At 49.2% G+C, this 23,993-nt stretch overlaps 8 protein-coding genes across 8 annotated transcripts; 4 read left to right on the forward strand and 4 right to left on the reverse strand.

The window, feature by feature from the left end:
- Positions 1-73: 73 nt before the first annotated feature.
- KY384_006971 (uncharacterized protein) lies at positions 74-1,309 on the forward strand (the record flags this gene model as incomplete). Its single annotated transcript, XM_044815464.1, has 3 exons — positions 74-152; positions 806-962; positions 1,045-1,309. The coding sequence occupies 3 exons, from the start codon at positions 74-76 to the stop codon at positions 1,307-1,309; spliced, it is 501 nt and encodes a 166-aa protein (XP_044667338.1).
- A 556-nt stretch (positions 1,310-1,865) lies between these two features.
- KY384_006972 (uncharacterized protein) lies at positions 1,866-4,444 on the forward strand (the record flags this gene model as incomplete). The annotated part of the gene is made up of 3 exons (XM_044815465.1): positions 1,866-2,201; positions 2,259-2,331; positions 2,382-4,444. The coding sequence occupies 3 exons, from the start codon at positions 1,866-1,868 to the stop codon at positions 4,442-4,444; spliced, it is 2,472 nt and encodes an 823-aa protein (XP_044667339.1).
- Positions 4,445-4,485: 41 nt separating this feature from the next.
- On the forward strand, positions 4,486-7,593 carry KY384_006973 (uncharacterized protein; the record flags this gene model as incomplete). Its single annotated transcript, XM_044815466.1, has 2 exons — positions 4,486-6,128; positions 6,552-7,593. The coding sequence occupies 2 exons, from the start codon at positions 4,486-4,488 to the stop codon at positions 7,591-7,593; spliced, it is 2,685 nt and encodes an 894-aa protein (XP_044667340.1).
- Positions 7,594-8,341: 748 nt separating this feature from the next.
- KY384_006974 (uncharacterized protein) lies at positions 8,342-10,791 on the reverse strand (the record flags this gene model as incomplete). Its single annotated transcript, XM_044815467.1, has 2 exons — positions 8,342-10,442; positions 10,712-10,791. The coding sequence occupies 2 exons, from the start codon at positions 10,789-10,791 to the stop codon at positions 8,342-8,344; spliced, it is 2,181 nt and encodes a 726-aa protein (XP_044667341.1).
- Positions 10,792-11,258: 467 nt separating this feature from the next.
- Positions 11,259-11,979, reverse strand: ARD1 (N-terminal acetyltransferase A complex catalytic subunit ard1; the record flags this gene model as incomplete). The annotated part of the gene is made up of 2 exons (XM_044815468.1): positions 11,259-11,608; positions 11,667-11,979. The coding sequence occupies 2 exons, from the start codon at positions 11,977-11,979 to the stop codon at positions 11,259-11,261; spliced, it is 663 nt and encodes a 220-aa protein (XP_044667342.1).
- A 1,700-nt stretch (positions 11,980-13,679) lies between these two features.
- Positions 13,680-14,687, reverse strand: KY384_006976 (uncharacterized protein; the record flags this gene model as incomplete). Its single annotated transcript, XM_044815469.1, has 2 exons — positions 13,680-13,936; positions 13,991-14,687. The coding sequence occupies 2 exons, from the start codon at positions 14,685-14,687 to the stop codon at positions 13,680-13,682; spliced, it is 954 nt and encodes a 317-aa protein (XP_044667343.1).
- Positions 14,688-15,648: 961 nt separating this feature from the next.
- On the reverse strand, positions 15,649-18,071 carry KY384_006977 (uncharacterized protein; the record flags this gene model as incomplete). The annotated part of the gene is made up of 2 exons (XM_044815470.1): positions 15,649-17,395; positions 17,824-18,071. The coding sequence occupies 2 exons, from the start codon at positions 18,069-18,071 to the stop codon at positions 15,649-15,651; spliced, it is 1,995 nt and encodes a 664-aa protein (XP_044667344.1).
- A 373-nt stretch (positions 18,072-18,444) lies between these two features.
- Positions 18,445-22,777, forward strand: KY384_006978 (uncharacterized protein; the record flags this gene model as incomplete). Its single annotated transcript, XM_044815471.1, has 13 exons — positions 18,445-18,513; positions 18,632-18,888; positions 18,940-19,027; positions 19,086-19,165; positions 19,903-19,932; positions 19,985-20,007; positions 20,054-20,092; positions 20,146-20,251; positions 20,305-20,438; positions 20,495-21,698; positions 21,748-22,405; positions 22,456-22,625; positions 22,678-22,777. 13 exons carry the CDS (start codon positions 18,445-18,447, stop codon positions 22,775-22,777), a joined length of 2,958 nt encoding a protein of 985 aa, XP_044667345.1.
- Positions 22,778-23,993: the final 1,216 nt, after the last annotated feature.

A 23,993-nucleotide genomic window follows, 5' to 3' on the forward strand; every position in this document is an offset into this window, starting at 1 on the left:
GGATTGGTGTACTCGCGACGATTGAGGGTGAAGAAAGCGGCCAAGCTATGCCGTGTGCGAGAAACAAGAAACAATGGTTCTAACGGTTACATCCCCGTTGGTCATCCGTGGTAGGCCATGTCGATGGCGCATTAGTGGGTTCGCAGAGAAAGGTAAAGGCACCAGAAGGGGTCCCTTCAGGCACAAAGGCCCCAAACGGCCGCCGTTGCTGCAAGCCCCGCGCTAAAAAAGGGCGCTACTGGTGTGGGGAAGCAAGGGGAACCATTCCGCCCTCCGCAGGCTGCTGACTCGACACTGCGGCTGAGTGCCTAATAAGCTGGCTTGGGCTTGAAGCAGTCGCGTGACTACTACTTCATCAGTAGCCGGCAGTACGTAAGAAGAAAAGCGTAGAAAAGCCCAGAGCTTGCTTTCTTCCTCGCAGCTACAAAACCCTTAGGCACCCTCCATCTTGACTGCTCTTGTCACGCTTCAATTGGGCTTGTCAGGTGTGAAAGGTACGTCATCGGCCAATCGGCTCAATAGACTAAGCTCCCCTTGTTCTTGTTTGTTTGCTTGGAGCGACCTCTGACCATCGAACTTCAGTCCATACCATCATAACTACGCATCAATTGCATCAGGCCACATCGTGAGATATCAAAACATCGTAAAGCAAGCAGTACGTAGATCCACTCTCCTTCACTCACAATTGATGCTGCAAGTGCACCTGCTGAGCGCTGGCTGTCTGGAACGCCGAAGTCACAGCCGCAGCATCCGTTCGCTATCTTGAGACTTGGCTGCATTGCACATACTGATCTGCCATTTCTAGTGACCCGTTCCCATAAGCAGAACGATCGTGATCACGCTGGTCTTGCCGACGGCACTGCCGACGAAGCTCAGCATCTGCCCCGCTACTTCGCCAAGAGCGGCCACATCGACTCCGATCCCAAGAAGGTGAAGAAGGAGGGCGGTGGCAAAGGTAATTGGTAAGACCGATTCCAAGGTCTTCCGCAGCGACCAGCTTGCGTAGGTGATTCTCTTGATCTCGGTGACTGACCGTAAGGGTAGGGGCACGCCTGGGGACGAATCCCAGGACTACGGATACAACTTCACCAACGCTCGTCGCCGCTCCAATTCCAGCTCTCATAGTCATCACATCACCGATTTCAAAACCAAATTCGAGGCTGTCGAAGCCGACCCTGTCTTCGAAGAAGAATTTCATGGTCCCCAAGAGGATGTTGACGATGGTCAAATGAGCCACCTCGAGAAGGGTGAAAGTGCCGATAGCATTAGCTCTGCTAGCGTCGAAGAGGAAGAAGCGGCGAAGAAGTAAGGCCATATAAAGCACCACTGTGCACGTATCGACTGGCAGGAACAGGGTGGTATAGGTGGTGGAGGAGGATTGTCAGTGCTGTGCACGGGTAGCTTGGCCTACGATTGAGCAACCATGGCTTGTACACTATCAACGACTGACGATTTGCGGATCGGTTTGCTCTATTAAATGTAAGAAATACGCGCCGAAATTTCCTGAGGTCTGCCACTTTCTGCATGAATGCATCCGTACGATACATTGGACGAACTTGTGATGTTTGAAGAAACCAGCCCTCTGATTGCAAACCTCACCTTCATAGGAGCCCCACACATCGTCCATATGGGGTGAACAATAGTGATTTGAGTTTGAGGTGCCTGTCCCGAACGTGTATCAGTTGTTGAGCGAGCCAATACCGTATCATTGGTCTAGTGCAAAACCAGAATGCTTGGCGTGTCATAGCAACCGGACTTTAGTAAAGCCCATTGTTCCAAAAAATAAGAACACGACGTAAATACTTGCGAGTCCTCCCCCTCCATGGCTCGTAGCTAGCCTCTGTGCAGTATGCGGGTTCTTCCAGATGCCGACGCCACAAGTACATAGCGCGGCAGCGCGCAGCAACCCTCGAAGGCGACAACGCAATGCGTCTGAAGATTCGGTCGCCATCCGCCAGCCTGTGAAGAGAAGGAAGCGGTCAGCCTTGACAAAGGAGACTTTTGCAGAAACTTCAGAGAAGGTCAATGGATCCCTGGAGCATGTTGAGGATGCACCTCTCCTAAATGGCTCTGCGCATGAGCCTAGTAGCATGCGCAATAATAAGAATGGACCGAGTAATAATCTTGCTATACGACATGGGCTTTCGAAGAAGTCAGAGAGCCAGTGGCGATCAGAGAGGTCCGGCAATGATATTGAACTGGTATGGCCACGAGATTTCATGTATCTCTAGACCTGGATATTCTGATGTACAATACAGACGAAGAATGACAACTACATCGTTACTCAACTACCTACAACGCCAGACGTGCTTTCTCGTCTCTTGAAAGAAGGTTAGACCTACATTACAATTTCTTCTTGCACGATTCTGACACTCAAACAGAACCATGGCGAGCAGAGCTATCACCACAGCTTGGCTGTGCCATTGCCATGACCCATGTCTCTGCCTTAATTTGGCGATACACTCAGTCTCCAGGATCAAGTGAACTCATTGAGCCCATGCAAATCCGTCTTCTAGACCCTATAGCGAGTCCCCATCAGCCTTTACCAATGGGCGTGCTTGTTCCTACCTCCGCCGAGCCAGCGCTCCTTGTCCTAATGCCAACCACAGGCAAAGTGACGTACTGGGAAGCTTTGTCCTATGCTGCAAATTCAGATCTTAGCCGCCAAAGACAGTCGAGTATTCAAGGTGTTGTTGGGGGCATGATGTCTGGAGAACAAATCGTGGCAGTTACTGAAGCCGAGCCTCGAGGCTTTGTTCTCACTCTGAACACTGGCAGACTTGCCCACCTGGCAATCAAAGACACGCAAGGAAGGCTTTCGATTGAAGTGCACTACCTCCGGAGCGCTGCTGCCCAACCGAAGGGCATTTTTGGCAGCATTAGAGGGGTGCTAAGTACTGCTGGATGGAAGAAAGATCTTGCAGCTGTCAAGGCTGGACGCTCGGTGCGGCGAGGCCAGAGATATATGGTCGTCGCCACAAATGAGGGTACATTCCAAGTATGGGACTTGCACTGGAATGGCACACACACGCTAGCCTACGAAGTGGACGCAAAAGTCGATTTGCTAAGAGAGTCTCTTAAGGGCGTCAGAAATACGCAAGCTCTGCATGAGTATCCTTTCAAAGTCCTAGATTTCTCGCTATTGCCCCATGGCTCGCACGGTAGGGACGTTGCAAAGACGTACACGAGCGGAGATTGTCGGCTTTTGGTGTTGACTGCTTTGAAAGACCCTCAAGTCTCCAAGTATACTTTAATCGGCTTGACTCTGGCAGATGGAAAAGGCACTGTTGATGTCGTGCATCAAATCACTTGCTACACCTCTCATATCCCCGCTGACCCCCAATTCAGGCCTCAAATCATGGTACCAGAGCCTGCTCAAACCGCGATCATTGCATTTGAGAAAAGCCTAGTGCTCCTGTCTTTGGTAGAGGTTGACGAAACCCCGAGTTCTCAGCTTCAGATGGAAGCACATACCCTTCCTATTCCATTTCAAGATGCGGTTGCATTCCGACAAGACAAATCTTGCTACACAATCGCATGTGCAGCAGAGGCACTTGATCGAGATAGACAGCGATCGATCTGTAGTTTCCTGATTCATGGCTACGGAATGATACGTATATCAACTCAACCTACCAAAGCCGGCCAGTCACCAGTTAGCAGAGCCGCCATCACGGCACAAACCAAGATCGAACAAGCAGTCTTTTTTGGCAGCCACAACCAAAATCTCATTGATTTTTCACCTCGATCCGAGACAAGATTCTCCTCCCTGGATATTGAAGCGGCATCCCTGAATATTAGTCAAGCGATCGCCAACTCCACTACTCCTTACCTCGCAAGATTAGAACCAAATATGCAGCGATCGCTTACCAAACGCGCTGCAGCACTTGATAACTTGATTCGATATTTACGTGAACATCATTCTCGGTCACTTAGTCCACAATGCCGATGGAAACTTCTCTGGACTGCAGAGAAGATGGCAGCCGCACAAGCGATCTGGCAATGGTACAACAACATTCTATCTGACCCTCGAACTAAGCAAAGGGATCTGTTTGCAGAGCTGATTGAGTCTATGCCTGATACTGCTAAGCTAGAGAACCAACCGGACACTGGCGAAAGTGATGGTGTCCGACATTGGTTCGTACATGACGTTTGGCGCCTAGAGTGGATTATACCGTATGCGCACGAGATTATAGAATTGCTATTCAGAGAAAGTGTGGAAGACAAGACACAGCTGGACAATCTCACCAAGGCTCACATGATAGGCGATGCAGTTGATATTCAGTCAGGTACCATGGAAGCCGCTTTTCAATTTAGAGAGCTCAACGCAGACTTGTATGGCTTTGATAAGAATCGTATATCTGATGGCATTCTTCGTGCTGCGGACGATTTCGAGAACATCGATGAGTTCTGGACTTCGGCCGCGCTTGGAGCAGATACCCCCTAGTACTGGAGAGGGTAAGGGAGCTGACCGAATTGCCCAGAGCAATGGCCAAAGTTCTTGCGAGCGACGTTGACGACATTCTGGAGACGCAAGAGGAAGAAGGACCCAGCAATGAAGAGCAAGAAAAATTCGCCAATGACATTCATACTGCAATGCTTAGGCTGGCTCAGAGCTCGCCGCGCCAAATACACATGTGTTGCCAGACCTACGTTGAGCGCGCTCGGTGGTTGAAGTCGCGGAAGACTGCCAAAGAACATCGGGATGGTGAAGAGATCCTGAAGATTCATCGCAAAATCAGAAAGCATCAATTTGTTGATCTCACGGAACTCAATCTTAGTGACGAGGCCATTGCCCTGGCTGAGAAATATGACGACATGGAAGCTCTGCTTGATATCCTTGAGCAGGAGAGTCTTAATGGCCATGACATCGAGCCAAGCCTGCCAGTCCGGATCAATCAGTACTTTGACAAATTCGGCACTCAATGGGCAAATGAATATTTCAGCCGAAGTCTGAAAGACGGCAAAATTGCAGTCGAGACTTTGAATAACAATTCAAACTACAAGAAATTTTTGACCGACTTCCTCAGATCTCATTCAGGGTACGCAAACGTAACGTGGATCAATGAAGTAGCGACGGAGCGTGACTATTTTTCTGCATCCACGTACTTGGAGCAGTCAGCTAAGCACACCGATGACTTGTGGAGCCAGAAAGTCATGCTTAGCCTCGGTAAGCTATCAGTCCAAGCAGCTGAAGGGAAGGATCAAACGCGACAGTATGCGGCAGGCCCCATGATCCAACGACTCGACCAGCACGTCACATTGCTCAAGATGCAAGACTCTCTTCACGATTTCTTCAAGCCTTACATCAAGACAGCAATAGACAGCGAAGCTGCGGTTGATGTTGTCATGGAGAACTTTGGTAAACGGTCTGTTGAGGGAAAGCCCCTTCTGAAGCAACAGCTCAGGTCCAACCTTTCGCATTTGTTCGGGAGAGTAACCATAAGGTCCAGTGATCTTATTAACGTGCTGACCGTGATGGATAATGATACGGAACAAGGAGTGACAAACCACTTCCTGCATCATCGCTTCTTCCTTTCCTTGAATATTGCCAGACTCCTCTCGGCAATCTCGCATATTCCCTTGTCATCCCCAGCTTCCTCTTTGAGATCCAGCATGATCTGGCGCCGTATCCTCATTTCATCCGACTGGACCGAATTTAACCGGACTGAATTGAAGAATGACGATCAAGTTACAAGTGAGACCAGAACCACCCCATTATTTCAAACACTGTTGGAAGGCCATCGCAACCGTTATGGTACAGAAGAAGAGGAAAGCTTCTGGGACATATTGCCGCCCCCCAGAACTCCATCCGAACTTCTAAGCGCGGGCACTGACCCTGCTGAGCTTCGCTCTCTGCCTGAGTACGCTACCCAGTCAGATTCAATATTAGTCAAGCTTGCGCGAGAGCTCCGGGGTGAGGCAAAGATTTTGGAACGGCACATCGAAAAAGGGAGGCTAGAAGAATGGTACAAAGGTGTTCTTGAGGCAGCTGGAAGCTCATACAGAGACGAGATAGACCAACAGGGAGAAGAGGAGGCAGAAAAAGTAAGACTTTCGTCAACGTTCATTCACGACATGACGCGACAAGATAGAGAAAAATATCTCCTTCATGGAACGATTCCTGAAGGGTTTGAAGAGGTCATGCCGAGTCCATGAACCACGGGCCTTGGGTGAGTAACCTAAAGTCAGAAATGAAGGTTTTAGCGAGCGATTGCTTCTGTAGGAGCAAAAGTGGGAGTGTTTTGACTGGCTTGACCAACGTGCTGATGCGGACGCATATCGTATGCTTTGATGTAAGTATCAGAGAAAAACACTTTATACGAAGACCCACAATATCTGCCTTGCTATCCTTTTTTTGGACTCTTTTCACCCTTTCCTTTCACTGCCCTCCTACGGGCCGCACTTTCTAATGTCAAGCTGAAAACAAAATGTTGTTGTTTTAAACAGTCGCACAACTATTTTGGGCGTCTGTCGCGTAACAACTACGCCCAGGCAGTGTACTTTCTAGGTACTGAAAAGCACATATAAACATCAACTATCATCGCCTCCAGTGACACATATGAAGCTGTGGTCACAGCTTTCGCGGATATGCTATCAAACCCATCTTTCATACTCGTCAGTACCGCTGCGTGGTTCTTCACCACGGGCTTGACAGCTCCTACTACACAAGATGGAAGTCTCTCAACATCTACCAGAGCCCTGGGTAATATCCCAGAGCAATTTGACTACGTCGCCGACTTCGCCCCCGATGGCACGCGTCTCGAACCTCTTGATGTCCTCATCGACGGCAACCGCGCAATTGCCGAGCTTGCCCTCGAAGACACCATTCAGCTGATGCAACCCTCCTCATTTGATTGGCAAGGCGTCCGGATCAGTGTAGCTGGCCATTGGGATCTCACCCGCACTATCGTAAGACAGTATGCGATTTGGGGGATCTTTGGTGCGTTGTTGTACATGGAGGAGACACAAAAATATGTGGAGGGGGATCTGAGACTGCAGTGGAAAGGCCAAGATGTCGGGTTTGTACGAATCGACAGGGTGCTAGCGAGCTCGGCAAAGAGGGACTACTCAGCTGCGGGGACCACCGGGTTGCCGACTGTTGAACAGCTGACAACGTCAGCAGCGGAGCTGAATAGTTCGGGGGCCGTGGGCTCAAGGCAATACTCTTGGGCCGAGTCTTGGAATGATCCCGAAGTACCAGATGCTGCTTACTTTATCCCGCTGGCGACTGTCATGGTGCTGATCTCACCTTATAAGCAAAACACGGTGCCTGAGGCCAACGCAACGGGAGGATTCGGCACCTCCCAGATCACTGTCGGGGACCTCCATAATCCGGAGCTTGTAGAGGAATTCATGTCGTATTATTGGATGGTGTTGATGTGCGCTAGAGCTACTGGATTGGGCGCTTGGCATGTTCCGAGGAAGAGGTTAGATCTGAAATTGCAGTGGAGTGAAGGTTCGAGAGTTATAGCGAACTGGGGTTTGAGGTATGAGGCGTCGACAGCGGCGGGAACGAATACGTTGGGGGTTGGGCCGGCGACAGCGACGGGGACAAGCTCTGTACTGTCGTCTTCAGTGGTTGCAACATCATAAAGGACAGGATGTTTTCTAGGAAGAGAGTGCTGTCCAACATATGAATTAGTTTACCATCCAGAGACAAACAGAATGGCATTATGATACCTTCATTGATGAAACACGCGCTCGACTCTGTCGCATCGGTGGGTCGGTACTCATACATTCTGCTGTGGGTAGCTTTTGATTTTAGGGATCCTTTATTGAGGCTAGGCTTCAGCAATTGGTAAGTGGCAAGTCGCACTCATTGGATAATCTTGGACATCCCTTCGCCCAGAGACCTGTTGAAGCACAAGCGAGAAAGCGTTTGCGTATCTCCATACGAAGCCTTAGCTTGGTAGGAAAATAGGCATGCAAATCGAATAGCAGATCGGGACCTTTCAACGCGAGAGATGATTGAAAATTTGATCGACTGGACGCTCAGATCAAGATCTTTTATTTTCGCTATGTTGATGAGTCAATATGAACGCCAGGAAGATTGTCGTCTTGTTAATCGGTTGCTCAACAAAGCCCTACGAAGGTTAACTATACTGAATCAGGCAACGTTGAATCACCAAGGCATAAGCCAATAGATCGTTGAACTCGCATTCGTGATGGACAGGAGGACAGAGAGCTTGACGTGCTGGGGTATATAAAAGACGGTATGTCCGTAGGCGTCATGCACAGGTATTATCAGATGAAGGACTGACATTGGCAGCCTAGATTTGATTGTGAGAGTCTAAGAGGGAGTCTTTCTCAGGACAAATGCTCATGCCTAGCTGAAGGGTATTTAAGATTCATGGAGCACCTTCTCTCCTTTTTCATTTTCATCCATCTTTAGCTCCACCGTCTCCCCTCTTTTCAACGCTTCAACAATCGCCTTCTTTTGAATGGCCAATTCCGCCGAGTATTGGCAGGATTTCTGGCACCTCCAGAAAGGGTCATTGCTGTCTGTAGCCCCATACACGTCCATCGCAAGCACAAAGACCACTAAGCACGTCGTCGTCGCGACGAGTCCTAATGAGCTCAAGCGATCTTCAGCCAGTGGTAAGCAGATGATCACGATAGCAATAGAGACGCGAACAGGTAAGCGGTACATCTTCTTCAGTCTTTGCCCTTCGAAGGTTTTATGTACGTGAGCTAGACTGATCGCGCTCATGGAGATAAGTGCTACGCCAAGACCAACGCAGTAAAACCACCTCAGACCGATGGGTATTTCATGGGTATGCTCAGCACGTGCAGCCCAGCTCTCGACAAGGTTTTCGGCGTCAGCATCTTCGCAGTCTGTTGCAAGGACAAGACGAGAAAGGGAGGCCCCAGCCAGGACATAGGCCATGATGAAGGGGAGATGGGCGAAAATCCAAGCAATAGATGACACGACGTGCCGTCGAATAGCGTGCGTGTGGAGATCCCAAGCATCAATCTCGAAGTACAACCAATTGAATGCGAAGGCTTGGATGAGGCCCAGAATGGCTTTGCCGAAGAATGCATTGATACCGAATTCTGCTCGGTTCTGGAACAGTAAGGCGACGACAGAGTAGCCGAAGACTAGCGTGACGAAAGCATTCGTACGCTCTGTCTTGTGCTCAATGTTCGTTGCCGGCATGAACTCAAACCAGCGTGTCAATTGGCAAGCCAACTGACCCTTGTCGTCGTCTGGTTTGTCGATGTAGCGGCGCTTCAGCACTATCACGACGACGGCGCCGAACAGATCCAGGACGATCGCAGGCCAGATCAAGGCAAGGCGAGACGGATATTCTACTTGAATACTAGCTATCCAGAGCGCACCAGGGATCAGGACTAGGAAGGCATTGACGAACATGTGACCCCTGATCATGGGAAGCATGTAGCCCATCCAGAAATAGTAGACGGCCCCAAAGAAGCGCGAAGCCAAGTAAAAGCTGATCATCATGATCCACGTCGTTTCAAAAGCTTCGACTATGTTGAGCGTGAAGCCGAAGAGTGTGATCATGACGAAGAGGATACAGATCCGTTGGAAGATGTCGTCAACCTCGAACCAGCTGATTATGACGGTGATATCACTCCACATCTTCCAGCCTAGGATGAAGGTAATGGCGAATCTAAGGAGGCCAAAAGCGGTAGGGTCTTCCGCTGCAGTATCACCAATGACCGCAATGATACCAACATAGAGCAAATCCACGAAGAGCTCAAACGATGCCACTTCCTCTACCTGTGAGGCTCGCCACAAGAGTCCTTTGTGGAAATACTGTCTCACTACGGGCTTTCTCCAGAACTTTATAGCCGTGCCCTTCTTGCGCTCGGCATCCCAGTCGCGCTTCTCGGACGAGACCATGGAGCTGGTATCAGAACCTGGATCTCGCGTGCGTATGCGAGCATCGTAGCCAAATTTGGAGAAATTGGCGTCGAGTGACACGCCATGATCTGTGAGCATATGCATCTCTTCCGAGAGGATGTCTAGCTGATCTCTGACATGCTCAAACTCATCGTAGACCTCGCCGTGTTTCGTACGGAGGTGGTGCCGTCGCTGCTCGTGATGGTCGTGTATCTCTCGTACGATGTCTTTGTGCTCTTTGGAGCCATGGATGTAAACATCGAAGTTTTCGTCCGGCTCAGCATGCCCGAGAGTCTTTCTCAGCCTATCGTGCTCATCCGGTGTAGCCGCAATGTGTATGCGCTTCCCACTGGGATGTAGGAGCTTCCGGAGATGATGGCCGTGTGGGCCGTGGTGACGGGGTGTCTGGTCGCCGCCGTTGGTCGCCATGAGAATGCACAGAGATCCGCTTGGGTATGGGAGACCGGTAGGATGCCAGAAGGGCAAGCCTCCTTCTTTAAGGGTGAGATAGAAAACGGCATGGCTTTTGAATCTGATAGTACATCGTGAAATGAGAGGATTGGAGCTGACAAAGCCGCTATCAGCGGCAGTCAGCAGCCGGCAGGCTTGGCTCTAGGCTTGGCTTTAAGGCTCCACCCCCGGAGTGGCACCTTCTAACGCTTAGCTGCCGCTGGAGGAGGCTTCTTGAGTTGATTGATTCTGATAGTTCACCTTTAGCAGGTCAAACCTTCATGGTGAAATCAGGACATAGGAAGATTCGAACTGGTGCAGCTGATTTACTCATGAAACTTTGGGTAAAGATATTGTACAGTCTAGATCCTTATCACCCGATTGTCTATAGCATACTGGGCTTGGTTTTCAAATCTCAGCGCTTTTGGCTGCTGACGAGAGGCTTTGCTAAGCAGTGGCGAAGAGGTGGGCGACATTGGTTTCAGACATTTCGGAATTGAAGCATGTCTGACGGTTCTCAACATGCAGACGGTATGCAGGGCGTCGATGTCTAGCCCCCCGATGTGGATTCTGATAAGGTAGTGTAGTATAGCGAACTATTCCTCTGCTTTGCTAACAGTGGTTGAAGCCTGAGCGTTGCATGATGTGAAAGACCATCATAATATCTTCGTCGAAGCTTCGAAAAGCTTGTACTTCTCCCGTCGTCTTTCATCCCCATGGTACTGCTTCCCTCGTCCAGACTGCGGCCGTGAAGTGGATTTCGCGGTTCATTCATTGATTGCATCATATCGATTCGATTCTGGACATGCACTTCTCATCCCAGAGGATTCCCGTGTCGTTGGAGGCGTACTCTAGGATCTCATCTAACCTACAGCCCTTGAATGTGTGACGTTGGTCCTTCAGCCATTTCCGTGATTTTGATTCTGCTGGCAGACATGGGTGTCTACGCTTTGCTCTCATTCTTTTCCACCAGGTCGCCCACTCCTAGCCCTCTGCCTATCTTCACCTTCCTCTTACGCTCTTTCTTTTCATCGTCTTTCTTGCCATTTTCCTTGCCTTCTTCGCCAACGGCTTCTCCTTCGTCCTTGCCGTAGGTCTCTTCCAGTTGCTCCTTGATGAACTCTAGATTCATCTTCATGCTATATGCATCCTCGCCATCAGCATAGTACTTCGATTCCACCTTCTCAACTTCAAAGCCGAGGGTATCTCTATAGAGCTTCAGAGCCGCAACGTTCGAAACACGCACGTGTAAGGAGACATATTGGGCGTTGTAGGTTTCAACCATGGCTCTTTCTGAGACCACCTAGGTCAGCGCCGCCACCTCACTACTGTCTAATTACGGGCTACTTACGACTTTGTTTCATGAGCTTTTCCGCAAGGCCAAGTCGTCGATGCGTCCTCATGACGCTTAGACTTGTGATATGCCCATGTGGTATGCCATTCGCTGGCTCTTCTTCCATCTTCGCGAGAACATAGCCCACAATTTTTGGAGGATCGTAAGGTGTCTTCTTAGGTCGGCAAACATCGACTGCTACATACGAAAGCTGAGGCCATGAAAGGGCATGATACAGGTAATATTTCAAAAAGTAGTTTTCGGGAAGGTTTGTGATATTCGTGGATTGAACATGTGGGATGTCAGACGGTGTGAGGACACGGATGTCCATAGTATGGATTTGTTAGTGCTTCGGAGGAAACTGAGTCGAGGCAGTGAGCGTCACAATATTGAAGAGGTGAAGGTCTTATTCCAGATCAGCCCGCTACCACAGGTCGGGGCTTGGCGCAATCTACAGAATTAGTTTCTTACAGGATCTGCAGGGCGAAATAAACAACAAGCAAAAAATTGTGCAGTTGTGATCCTGGCATAATGTATTTCGCAGAGTATATGGACAGGCACGCAGTGCAGACGGCCCTATCAGAGGGCGTTGTCGCGAAATATGCCCTTGTAGGTATTAGTGATTTCTTGGACGCTGCTCAGCTCTTGGAATCGAAGGTCTATATAAAGTATATCCTATCTTCCTTGTCCGCCCTCAGCTTGCGATCAGCTCTCATTTGCCTGCTGTCATTTTGTTTGACTCGTATTCTTATCTTCAAAATGAACAATCCTTCCAATTCGGAAATGGATGAGGCTCCTCCACCTCCGTACACCTCGTCCACCCAGAATCCGCTGCCTGTGTCAGATGCGGGCAACATAGCAAGGCACACAGAGCGTGCGACACGCGACCTTGCTGATAGCCTAAGTAACATGGCAGGCAAGACTGAGTCAACGGTACCAAAGCTCTTCAAATGAGGATGTGGGAGTAGGAAGGCGAAGTTGGAGTAGACAGTGCGAGGCTAGGACACAGGCCTTAGGTCAAAGTGGCAAGTAAACGGCGAGCGGCATCGGAAAGGGGTGGGTGATGAATGGCAAGGGAGCGTTGATTAAGACAATGGTGAAGGCAAATGAGGAAAGAATAACAAGTGGCATAGACGGAAAAAGGGAATAGTAGGGTTGCTACAGACAGACATGGAGGGAAGAAAACGGTGACCAAAGAAGAGCGACTATGAGAACACGTGTAAAGGGCGATGAGATTAGACTCTCAATAGTAGGATTGCACCAATGGATGGGAAAACAAATGAATTCAATGAAAAAGACAGATTCAAAAAGAGTAGACCGCTGGGAAAGTGAATATAGAGGCTCGAGAGACCAGGTGTGAAAATGTTCTAATAGGAACAATGAATACAGAAAATGAAAGCAGATAATTCGCAAGCATGGATTTGATGAAAGAGGCTATAGCAAATATATGAAATTTATATAATCGACAAGTAATGATTAAGCAGTTGGTAGAGAAGACAGAAAACGTCAAGGAAAGCGAACGGAAAAGCGGTAAGAGGGGGGAACATGAATCCAACATTGACTTATACAATATTTTTTTCCAAGGCTTCCGGGGACGGCAGCTTTGCTTAAAGGGAAGTAACAGAAGCGGGAGTACTCACCGAGCATTTTGAGTATGCACGCTCGCCCACTTCATGCAAGCTGTGCATGATCCTGTTTTGCACGTGCTTGATAACAACAAGAAGGCATGAAAGCTTCGCAGTCAATAGATCAAGAATCATTTTTTCATTTGATCTAGAATTCCTTCTGCTGAGCGTTGATGAACAGACTCAGATATGCCCTCGCCAAATGCTGAAGATCGTAAATGTAATTTTTGTACACAGAAGCCCGTCAATCATATCCGTCGAATGGTAGGTAGAGCCATACATATCAAATGATTCCTCCGCCATGCAACAATGGATTCCCTAACAAGATAACAAGAAGTTTGCTCCAAGCCTTCTTCAACATCGAACCATCGCACAGGTCCAAAGAGGATTCAAAATTCGACTCTCCTTAGCCACTGGCTCCGTGGAAAACCTCATCAGAAGTGAACCACCAGTTGATGTTGTGCATCCGATCGGGTGACTTGTTGCCAGTCACTTTATTCCAGAGACTTTTGCTGAGATCAATGCTCCAGCCGTTACAGCCGGGGCATTTGTCTGTCAGCATAGCATCGAATTGTTTTCCATCAACCTCGATCTTTGCCATGCGGCCGCAGAATGCATTCTTGTGTGGTCCCGGGGCATCATTGGTATAGGCACCAAAGGTATCTGTAAATTTGTCAGCTGCAGTTCAATGGAACGAAATAAGAGGTAGCAACATACTGGCAGCTAGAGCAAAGTAGTCTTCGCTGGTTGTGTCATTTTGCCATCCGCATGAGCCAATGCCCTGATCATCATAGATGGTCACGTCCGACGCCATGCACTTGCCACCAACCTGTCCGCAGGATCCTCCACTTGGTGCGGTCCCACTGCTACCTTGAGTGCCGGTATCAGGCTTAGCAGCAGGTGACTGTTGCTGCTGTGGTTGTGACTGAGTGGGGGGGTTACTGCTTGCCGGGGCCTGCTTCTCTGGGGTGGCGGGTTGCGCCGGCGCTTGACTATTGGAATTGGCATTGGCTTTAGCGTTGGCTTCGATCTGAGCTTGGTTTTTGGCCTGCTGGTCATCGATGTTCTTTTGTTGTTTAGCGATGGCCTCCTGTTGTATAGCGACAGGATCAGCCTGGGCATTGGCGGTCGAACTCTGCGCTACACTGCTTGAGGTCTGAGTCGGCTTTGGGTCAGGGTTGTCCGCGGGCTGCACGTTTGCTGCCATCTTGATTTGCGCCTCGGGTGGGGACCCGTACACAGTGACAGTGACATCGATTGTAGTGGTAGTCTCCTCAATGACTGTAGCTGTCACGAGATCCCGTCTGAGGAGCTCGAGGTCACGTTGGTGAAAATGCTGGTGTACCATCGGCTTGGCCAAGGTCATAGACAGCAGAAGTGGAGCGCCGAGGGCGAGCATGTTGTATTGTTTCATGTTTGACGTAGATCGACGGAAATGTTGGACAGAGGGTGGTGTAAGTGATGGGCGTCGGGTCGTAGATTTGAAGGGTGCTTAAAGACTCGGCTCGCGAGTGCAGCTTTCCTTCGGGTAGATGAGTGTAGCTAAGAATATGAGGGTTCTTTATGCTTGAGGTCAAAGAAGCGGTGAAAGTGGCAGGCTCTGTCAAAGGCGCGTGAAATGAGTGAATGGGCTCGTCGCTAGGACAAAGCCGATGAAAGAATGTGGGAGGCGACTCAAACGAGAATGCCGGAACGACTGATCACAGATCAAAGAGCGTGAAGGATAGCACAAAGGTGACGAGTGAGGGTGAAGAGAGAGAGAAAGAGAAGAGTGAAGGGTACAGGAAAGAAAGGGCAGTAGTAGGTAGACGCAGTCAGGGCGGTAGGGTTTCGGCCAACCCCTGACTGGACTTGCCTTTTGCCTGCATTTCATTATTACCGTATTATTTGGTTGGCAGAGACTTGGCGTGCGACTGGCGTGACTGCAGGTACCTTACCAGCCCGGGCGCTAGGGTAGTCTAGGCACTTCCAGCGGATAGATCCTTCCTCCAATCAATCTGCCCATCTGCTTTGCCCCCTCTCTTCCGGGTCTTCCCCCCAAGCCCCTGGCAAACGGAGATGCAGATGTCAAGCACCCATTCGCTGAAGGCCATGTCGCAGGTTACATTGCAACCTCAGTCAGCATCCAGCGGTGGACAAAGTACGCGCCAGCTCAGGTCGGACCCACCCACCTCTTCACATTCGCTTTGTTTCACGGCCTCCCGGGAGAACAGCTGGGCCCAGAGTGCACTGCCACAACCCACGGCCACGTATTCATAGTCCGAGCCAGCTGAGGATCCGTATTCCAAAAACCATCATTGTCTTTCTATATACATATCCCTGGCATGGATTTTGGCGCTACGTAGGAGACATGTAATTGCTGTTGTCGTTGTTGTTCATCGGCTTAAGCTGAGCAAGCCTTCAATATATTGCCTGGCATCAATGCCAATGCCATCCGAGATTTTAGATTGCCAGCCCCCAGCTTTCTCTCCTCCACGGTTGAAGCCAAAGCCGAATCCTGAGCTGCTTTGCCTAGCTTTGTTGCCGTTAGTGTCGTTCGCCCGCCGGATCAAGACGGCCTCGCGGTAGCCTTCCTGACACTCCGACGACGCTCCCGATGAGTGAGGTAACCGCATCCACACCACCCACCACCCTCGACTGGTCTTGCACGTCCGTTCAATCTCCGACGACTGTTGACGCGAAGCCACGTATGTGTTGAGTATCTGCGAATGCACGCCTAACGCTTCAACCCGGCTCCAGTCAGTGCCTAGGTCGCCCAAGTCGCTGGCTGGTTCCGGAATATTAGGTATGCTCGCATGGATCGTAAGTCGGTTAGGATCATAGACAAGATCTTGAATTAATCGTCCATTGCGAGCTTGTGACGTGCTCCTTGGATTCGCGGTTTCCCAAAGGCGCTGCGTAACCATGGCGGGGTCGGTACTCTTCAGTAATGGCCGTCGGAGGGGACCAAGCTGATGGTGAAGCGAGCGATAGAAGAAGGGAAGAGCGAGAGTGTCCGTCCGAGTTTCAAAGAGAAATGTAAACAAAAAGGGTGCCTGTACGTAGACTACGACGCGTAGACGATCATGGTAGGTCTGTTGCAAAGCATGGGGCCCTGAACTGCCGCTTTCATTTGAGTGAGATGAAGTCTCTTTGGTACGCTCGACGTGCAAGTTGCGCATCAGAAGTCTTCCCTCAGATTTCGCTTGAATATTTTCCTTTGATGCGGTGTTCTCGGCTGCGTCTTCATCCTTTGCATCGTCCTCAACGTCTCCAAGCAAGCCAATCAAGAAAAAGCCACTGCTTTCTTTCGATTTGGTGGAAGCTCTAGGCGAATCTAAAGGTGCCGTGGGCTTTGGCTTTGGTGATTCTGCACATGGATTATCCACAGGTGGGCGGCCTGCGCGCATCCCCCAAGCAGATCCATAAACACCCAAGGTTAGATATTTGACTATCTCAGCACCGAGTGCTGAATCTTCAGACGGTTCATTCTGCTGTTTATCAAAATTTCTAATGTACCCACTGGGCTTTTTAGTCGGATTCCCTAAGCTTGTTTGAGGAAGTCCTTGAGGACGGACAATTGGGGCAGGTATCCCAATTTCGCCAGGCTCGTCTCCTTGATCGGTATGCGCCTTACTTTCTAGAGTTGTTTGCTCATGCTTCTGAACACCACGACTCTTTGCGTCCTGGCTTCTGTCCTTCCTGACAGGTCTTCGGCGAGTGTCAACATTAGGATTCTGCCGGACACCATAACATTCCGTACCAAATATCGCAAGCCATTCCATCCACGCCGATACGTTTCTTAGAGACTCCTTTGTCAAGGAACCCACACCGGAGAAAATGATACCGTCTGATGGCTTAGTAACGTCCCCATTGATAAGACAAGGTGAGGCTGATGGTAACGGAGCTAGCGGCGCTCCATTCCTCCGACTGTGATCGAATCTCGAAATGACGAGGTCTACCAGGCCGTCAGTCCTCTGCACAAATCCTTCCAAGACTTCGCGCTCTCCGCTTCCCCATTCCTCCTCACCGACGCCAATACCGAGCTCCCCGCCCGCAGAAAGCTTTATTCCATTATGAATATCAACTGCAGGGTTGCCATGAAGTAGGACATCCCAATTCCTCAAGAAAGGTTCCCAAAACCTTTTTAGGATCGCACAAAATTTATCTCGAGGAATTCTTGACCAAAGATCTGACAGTGAACGCCCGTGATGTAACAAGAAAATATTGTGCGCTCGTAGAAGCTGCTGGATCAGCAATTTTGGAAGAGCCACCTCCCGCGATGAAAATTCTTCCGTTTCATTCGCTTGATTCGACAGTGAGACGGCATTCGTTTCTGACGGCCGCGTTATACAAGTCAAATCGACAGACTAAAAGTATGTTCAGCAATTCCTCGATAAAGCTCGGAAGTATTGCACGCACGGCCAGGAGCCACCAATCTGCTTCTATATTGTGAATGACGGTGCGTGACTTCTCAGTTTCGACTGATTCAACGAAAGAGCCATCAGAGAACCCTCTAGAGAATATATGAGCGTCGCTATCACTTGTTTCCTGACCATTGAGTGGCGTACGTGGCAAATTGCACAGTCGCTTGTGCTAACCCAATCTCACGCAGTCTTCTATTTGTCTCTTCCTGGCTTTCGTTTACTTCCTGGAAATCGATTTTCTTCCGACTCTGGAGCCCATCTTTTAGAGCTTTGAAATAGTATACAATTTGATCCTGGACGGATTCATCTGAAGCGCCGAGAGATGGATTGTAGATGGTGAAAAAGGATAGAGAAGCTGGGACGACGCCCGTAGGATTGGCAAAGCCTGACATGGCATATTGACAATTCCGAGTCTATCTCGTACAATATTGATAATGGCTTATAGCCGCGCCATTCACCAAGACCTACAACAGCCATCTGTGCCATTGAACATGTCTGACGTAGCTCAAGTATCAACGCAGACAATTGGTGAGTGGAGTCCAATTAGCGTGCTTTGTTAGCGGCCCCCTTTGCGTCCACAGCTTGAAGCATTGAAATGCTTGGCGGGCAGCTTCGAAGCTTCAGCCCTGTTGAACACGAAAATCGGCACTGTCACCACGTAAATCCCCACAATATCCATCTATATTTGAGAGCAGCTCAGATTGGACTTCGTCCTCAGGTCTTTCCCTTTGACAAAGACTCCAGCACCCTCATATTCATTTGATAATGTCGGACTCGGACATTAAGAATGAAGATCCTGTTCCTCAAGACCAAGAGGACGGAGGCGATGACGAAGTAAGAGATGGACATTCCGCGAAACTCTTCACCAAATCGTGCGCTTGGTGGCATGAGGATGGCTGAAGCCTCGCAAGACCGTAAAATGAGAATGACCGCTGATGAAAAAACCGTATAGGAAGAGATATCAGCGATGAAGAGGAGGGTAGCTGAGATGGAGGCAGAAGCAGCCAAGCTACGCGAGATGCAGGCGTCTCTCGATCAGCAGGATCAGAACATGAGAGAAGACAAAGAAGACATCGACGCTCGCAGCATATTTGTAGGCAACGTGGACTACGGAGCTTCACCAGAAGAGATTCAAGCGCATTTTCAAAGTTGTGGGTCTATCAATCGCGTAACAATCCTTCTCGACAAGTTCACGGGGCACCCAAAAGGGTATTGGAACCGGTTCCCCCGATCAGTGGAACGATTGTTAATCGTGGTTAGATACGCTTATGTTGAATTCACGGAGCCGCAATTAGTCGGACAGGCGCTCGTTTTGAACGAAAGCATGTTCCGAGGACGTAATTTGAAGGTGAAGCGAAATCAATTCTCTACCTATCGTGATTTACATGTCTAACATCTTGCAACAGGTCGTCCCAAAACGCACAAATCTGCCTGGCATGACCCGAGGCGGACGCGGTGGGCGAGGAGCCCCTCGTGCGCGTGGTGGGTTCGGTCGTGGTGGATATGACCGTGGAGGTCATCGCGGTGGCTTCGACTCTCCTCGCGGTTATCGTGGAGGGTATCGCGGGAGACCGCGTGGTTACGCACCGTACTGATGCTACATCTTCTTGGCGACGTTCCTCATAAGACTTGGGTGAAGACAAAGATCTCTCAAAGAGAATCAAGGTAATCTTCTGTTGTGACCATCGTTGGTCTTTCATGACGGCTGGAGAAGTAGCCAAAAGTTCAGAAGAGGGAGAATTTTGCATTATCACGTGTATGATACCAGTTTGTATGCAATGGGATCATGTTCTGGATATCCTCATATGAACGAAACTTGTGTTTCGAAAAACGTATGGGTATCCCATGTTTGCCCAATATCATTGGCTTTTGTTGCATCATCGCTTTGTAGCTCGTAGGGCTGACCGCAAAAACGGAAAGGGAGCGGATAGAATGATTTACACAACAAGATATATTCATCCTGGCTCAAGTGTTTGCGCATCATGTGAATTCGACTGTGAATTTGCGTTCTCTGACGATTGATGATGCTACGAATTACCATGTAATACGCCCAACTCTGCGATCCTATTTTAAGCTACACAGCCACCCTCACCCTTTGGCCGGCCTAGAACGGGTCACGCCAACGCCATACGGGGCCAGCAGCAGAACGTGTCTCAAACTGGAGACGAACTACAGATCTCGAGGCTCCGCTGCTGAGTCCTTGAGCCGAAGGCTGTAGCGTAGAGAGAGCAAGATGGACTCGGATCTTCCTCAGTAAGGACGAGACTCGACCTCAAGGCTTCGTAAATGCTGATGCATAATCCAGGGCGCCTAACTTACGAGTGACGAGTATGATAGCCTTCTCTTCATGTGGCATCTTGCTCATGTTGCCTAGTCATCGCTGCCGATGGGCTCTATAAACGGGATGTCTTCAGTGAGTGCCACCATGAACGTAGCAAGAACCTGTGACTAAGTCACTATCTTCAGGATTCCCAGATCCCTTTGCTGTCGCAACCATAGGTGGGGAACAGACACGTACAACATCTGTCATCAAGAAAACACTAAATCCATACTGGAACGAAAGTTTCGATCTGTGGGGAATATGCCTAATTCAGTGGACGAATGGGATTTGCTAACCAGCTGCAGGAAAGCGAATGAAGAGAGTATCCTTGCGATACAAATCTTTGATCAAAAGAAATTCAAGAAGAAAGATCAAGGATTCCTAGGTGTGATCAATGTTCGGATTGGGTCGGTGATTGATCTCGATGTTGGTGGCGACGGTAAGTCTTGTCTCTGACAAAGGAGTGATAGGAACACAACTCATGAAGGATTTCAGAAATGCTCACAAGAGACCTGAAGAAGTCTAACGATAATCTCATCGTACATGGAAAACTCATTGTAAACCTATCATCGAACTTAGGCCCCACAACGGATCAATCCAACGTCCCGAACCATCCCGGCTCTTCGCTCTCGGTTTCGGGTGGTACAGTCGCATCCTCAGCTAACGGTTTGCCTCCGCGATCTCCCTCTGCTTCTGGAGGACCGCCGGATACTGGTGCCTCTGATCAAACCTCACAACAAAGCCCTGCTATGCCACGTCCTCCACCACGGTCTACCTCGACGGAACCTCCTCCTCCTCCTCCACAAACAAACGGCACTCCCTCAGCTACGAATGCAGGGGGCTCCACAGGGTTGAGCTCGTTCAGGGATGGCCAGGGGATGCTTCCCGCTGGATGGGAGAGAAGAGAAGACAATCTAGGTCGGACCTATTATGTGGACCACAATACAAGAACCACAACATGGACACGGCCATCAAATACGTACAATGAGCGAGATCAGCGTAATGCACTGGAGGCGAACACTCAGCTTGAACGTCGTGCTCACCAAAACAGAATGTTGCCAGAAGACCGCACAGGCGCTAATTCGCCGAGTCAAGCGGAAGCACCTACACCTAATTCTGCCAATAACGCCAACGCCGTGTCGATGATGGCCACTGGTGCTACAACAGCTGGCACCGGAGAACTTCCCGCCGGTTGGGAGCAGAGATTTACTCCAGAAGGACGAGCCTACTATGTAGATCATAATACAAGGACGACGACCTGGGTCGACCCTCGGAGGCAGCAGTATATTCGTACTTATGGTCAGAATGCCGGCGGCAACAATACCACCATACAAACGCAGCCCGTCTCCCAACTAGGAGCACTTCCTAGCGGTTGGGAGATGCGACTTACAAACACAGCTCGGGTCTATTTCGTTGATCACAACACGAAGACAACGACCTGGGATGATCCCCGTCTACCTTCTTCGCTTGACCAGAATGTTCCGCAATACAAGCGTGACTTCAGGCGGAAGCTCATTTACTTTAGATCACAGCCTGCCCTTCGAATTCTCTCGGGTCAATGTCACGTAAAAGTAAGAAGAGATCATATTTTCGAGGACTCGTATGCTGAGATTATGCGCCAAAATGCCACTGATCTTAAAAAGCGACTGATGATCAAATTCGATGGCGAGGATGGCCTTGACTATGGCGGTCTATCTAGGTATGAGTCCGCTCCTCGTGTGTTATTGCAGCTGACATTCCTGGGTTAGGGAATACTTCTTCCTGCTTTCCCACGAAATGTTCAATCCGTTCTATTGTCTCTTTGAGTATTCAGCGCACGACAATTATACTTTACAGATTAACCCTCATTCTGGCATTAACCCCGAGCATCTTAATTACTTCAAGTTCATCGGCCGTGTTGTGGGTCTGGCCATCTTTCATCGACGGTTCCTTGACGCTTTCTTCATCGGAGCATTTTATAAAATGATATTACGAAAAAAAGTTGCACTCGCCGACATGGAAGGTGTCGATGCCGATTTCCACAGGACTTTAACATGGACTATGGAGAACGACATTGAAGGTGTGATAGAACCTACGTTCTCGACTGAAGATGAGAGCTTTGGAGAAATACAGACAATTGATCTGAAACCGAATGGGCAAAATATCGAGGTCAACAATTCGAACAAGAAGGAGTATGTCGACCTCATTACGGAGTGGCGTATCCAGAAACGGGTCGAAGAACAATTCAACGCTTTCGTGGCCGGCTTCAATGAATTAATTCCCCCTGACCTGGTGAACGTCTTTGATGAAAGAGAGCTAGAATTGCTTATCGGTGGTATCGCAGACATTGATGTCGATGATTGGAAGAAACACACGGATTACAGGGGGTATACCGAGCAGGATCAAGTCATTCGAAATTTCTGGACTGTAAGTGGCTACAGTACTTATCGTCGCTCTCTATACTCACCTGGCTACAGATAATTCGAAGTTGGGACGCTGAACAAAAGTCACGATTGCTCCAGTTCGCGACTGGCACATCCCGAATACCCGTCAACGGATTTAAAGATTTGCAAGGCAGCGACGGACCTCGACGATTCACCATTGAGAAGTCAGGCTCGGAAAAGGCTCTGCCTAAGTCACACACCTGGTATGATGATCCCGCTAGGGCACAATACGTCGGACTCCACTAACAGAAGCAGCTTTAACCGCCTAGATTTGCCTGATTACAAATCGCATGATGAACTTTCAAATAGGTTAACCGTAGCAGTTGAAGAAACTGTTGGCTTTGGTCAGGAATAAGGCTGGATGAAGTAAGCTCCAGGCATCAGTGGCGAGTTTTGGAGTTCATCATCTGTCGGTACGGTGCAGCTGGCACGGTAGGAGCACTGTTCATAGGATGCGAGGGGCGGCACAGCATGAGTTATCATCGCCCCAAGTTGTAAATTTGACTACGTCTGTGTCGGACACTAAACTAAGGTCTACAAAATTGTTCTTATTCTTGTGTCCGTCAGAATTTTCTGGACTACTTATCAAATACTGACATTTGATATCTTCAAAAACATCTGGCTTGACTCTTTCCTCCCAAGGTAGGTGAGCTTACAAACTTACAGGACGAACATTTCCTTCCTGGAAAGTCTGCGACTATGTCTATTCGTTTCTAGATTTGAATTCACAAGGGTGAAAGCTTCAAAAATGAGTCGAAAGGCAAACGAGACTACGAGGAGAGACCTCCTTGACCTACCCACCGTCTGCCTATATTTTGCAGCGATCAGACCAGCAATGAGCTAATTTTGGGCGTCATTGCGTCTTGTGATCTTGACAGAGTACAAACAGAAAATCACTCTATCTAAGTTGGGGACCCGAGTGATCGGCATGACTCAGGGCAAGTGCTCCTAGAAATCATAAAATAAGTAAACACCAATAGTCAAAGACCATCAATGCAGACGAAGTCCAAAAATGAAGCTTCGTGACGAATGATCATAGTAATATTCGAATCTTTCAATTGACTGACGGAAGCTTAAGGGAGGCAAGAATGGAGAATTTGATCAATGTTGACGTTATCCACGGCATTTCAGAGCAGACGAAGATTACTCAACGCCTTTCCACGGCTCACGTAGGAGCTTTAGCTTAGCTACTATCTCTGCAAAACTCGTTGACAGCAAGTCAATATGCTTCTTTGAAGCAATGAGAGATCTCATGGTGACGGCTCTCCTTCAAGCCTCCTTAATCGTAATTCTTCGTTTTAAGAAGTATCTATGAGGCAGCCTTAGTAAATGCATTGGTACTCAGGAGCAAGATGTTTTAAGATCAAATCCGGCATGATAAAATTCCTTGACAATACGATTAAAGACATTCCGTCTCTCAATGCTCCCCGCCGGTCCTCCGGGACAAAAGACGATCGATCTTTTTTTCCCTGATGCCACTTCGGAATCCGATTCAAGACAATGGAACTTAAATCACCACGTGAGCTTCAGCATTTCGATAGGACATCAACTGCCTACTCTGAATACGAGGG

Source organism: Bacidia gigantensis (genome assembly GCF_019456465.1).
Source record: "Bacidia gigantensis strain McMullin 20006 chromosome Unknown contig_255, whole genome shotgun sequence".
Classification (NCBI taxonomy): Eukaryota; Fungi; Ascomycota; class Lecanoromycetes; order Lecanorales; family Ramalinaceae; genus Bacidia; species Bacidia gigantensis.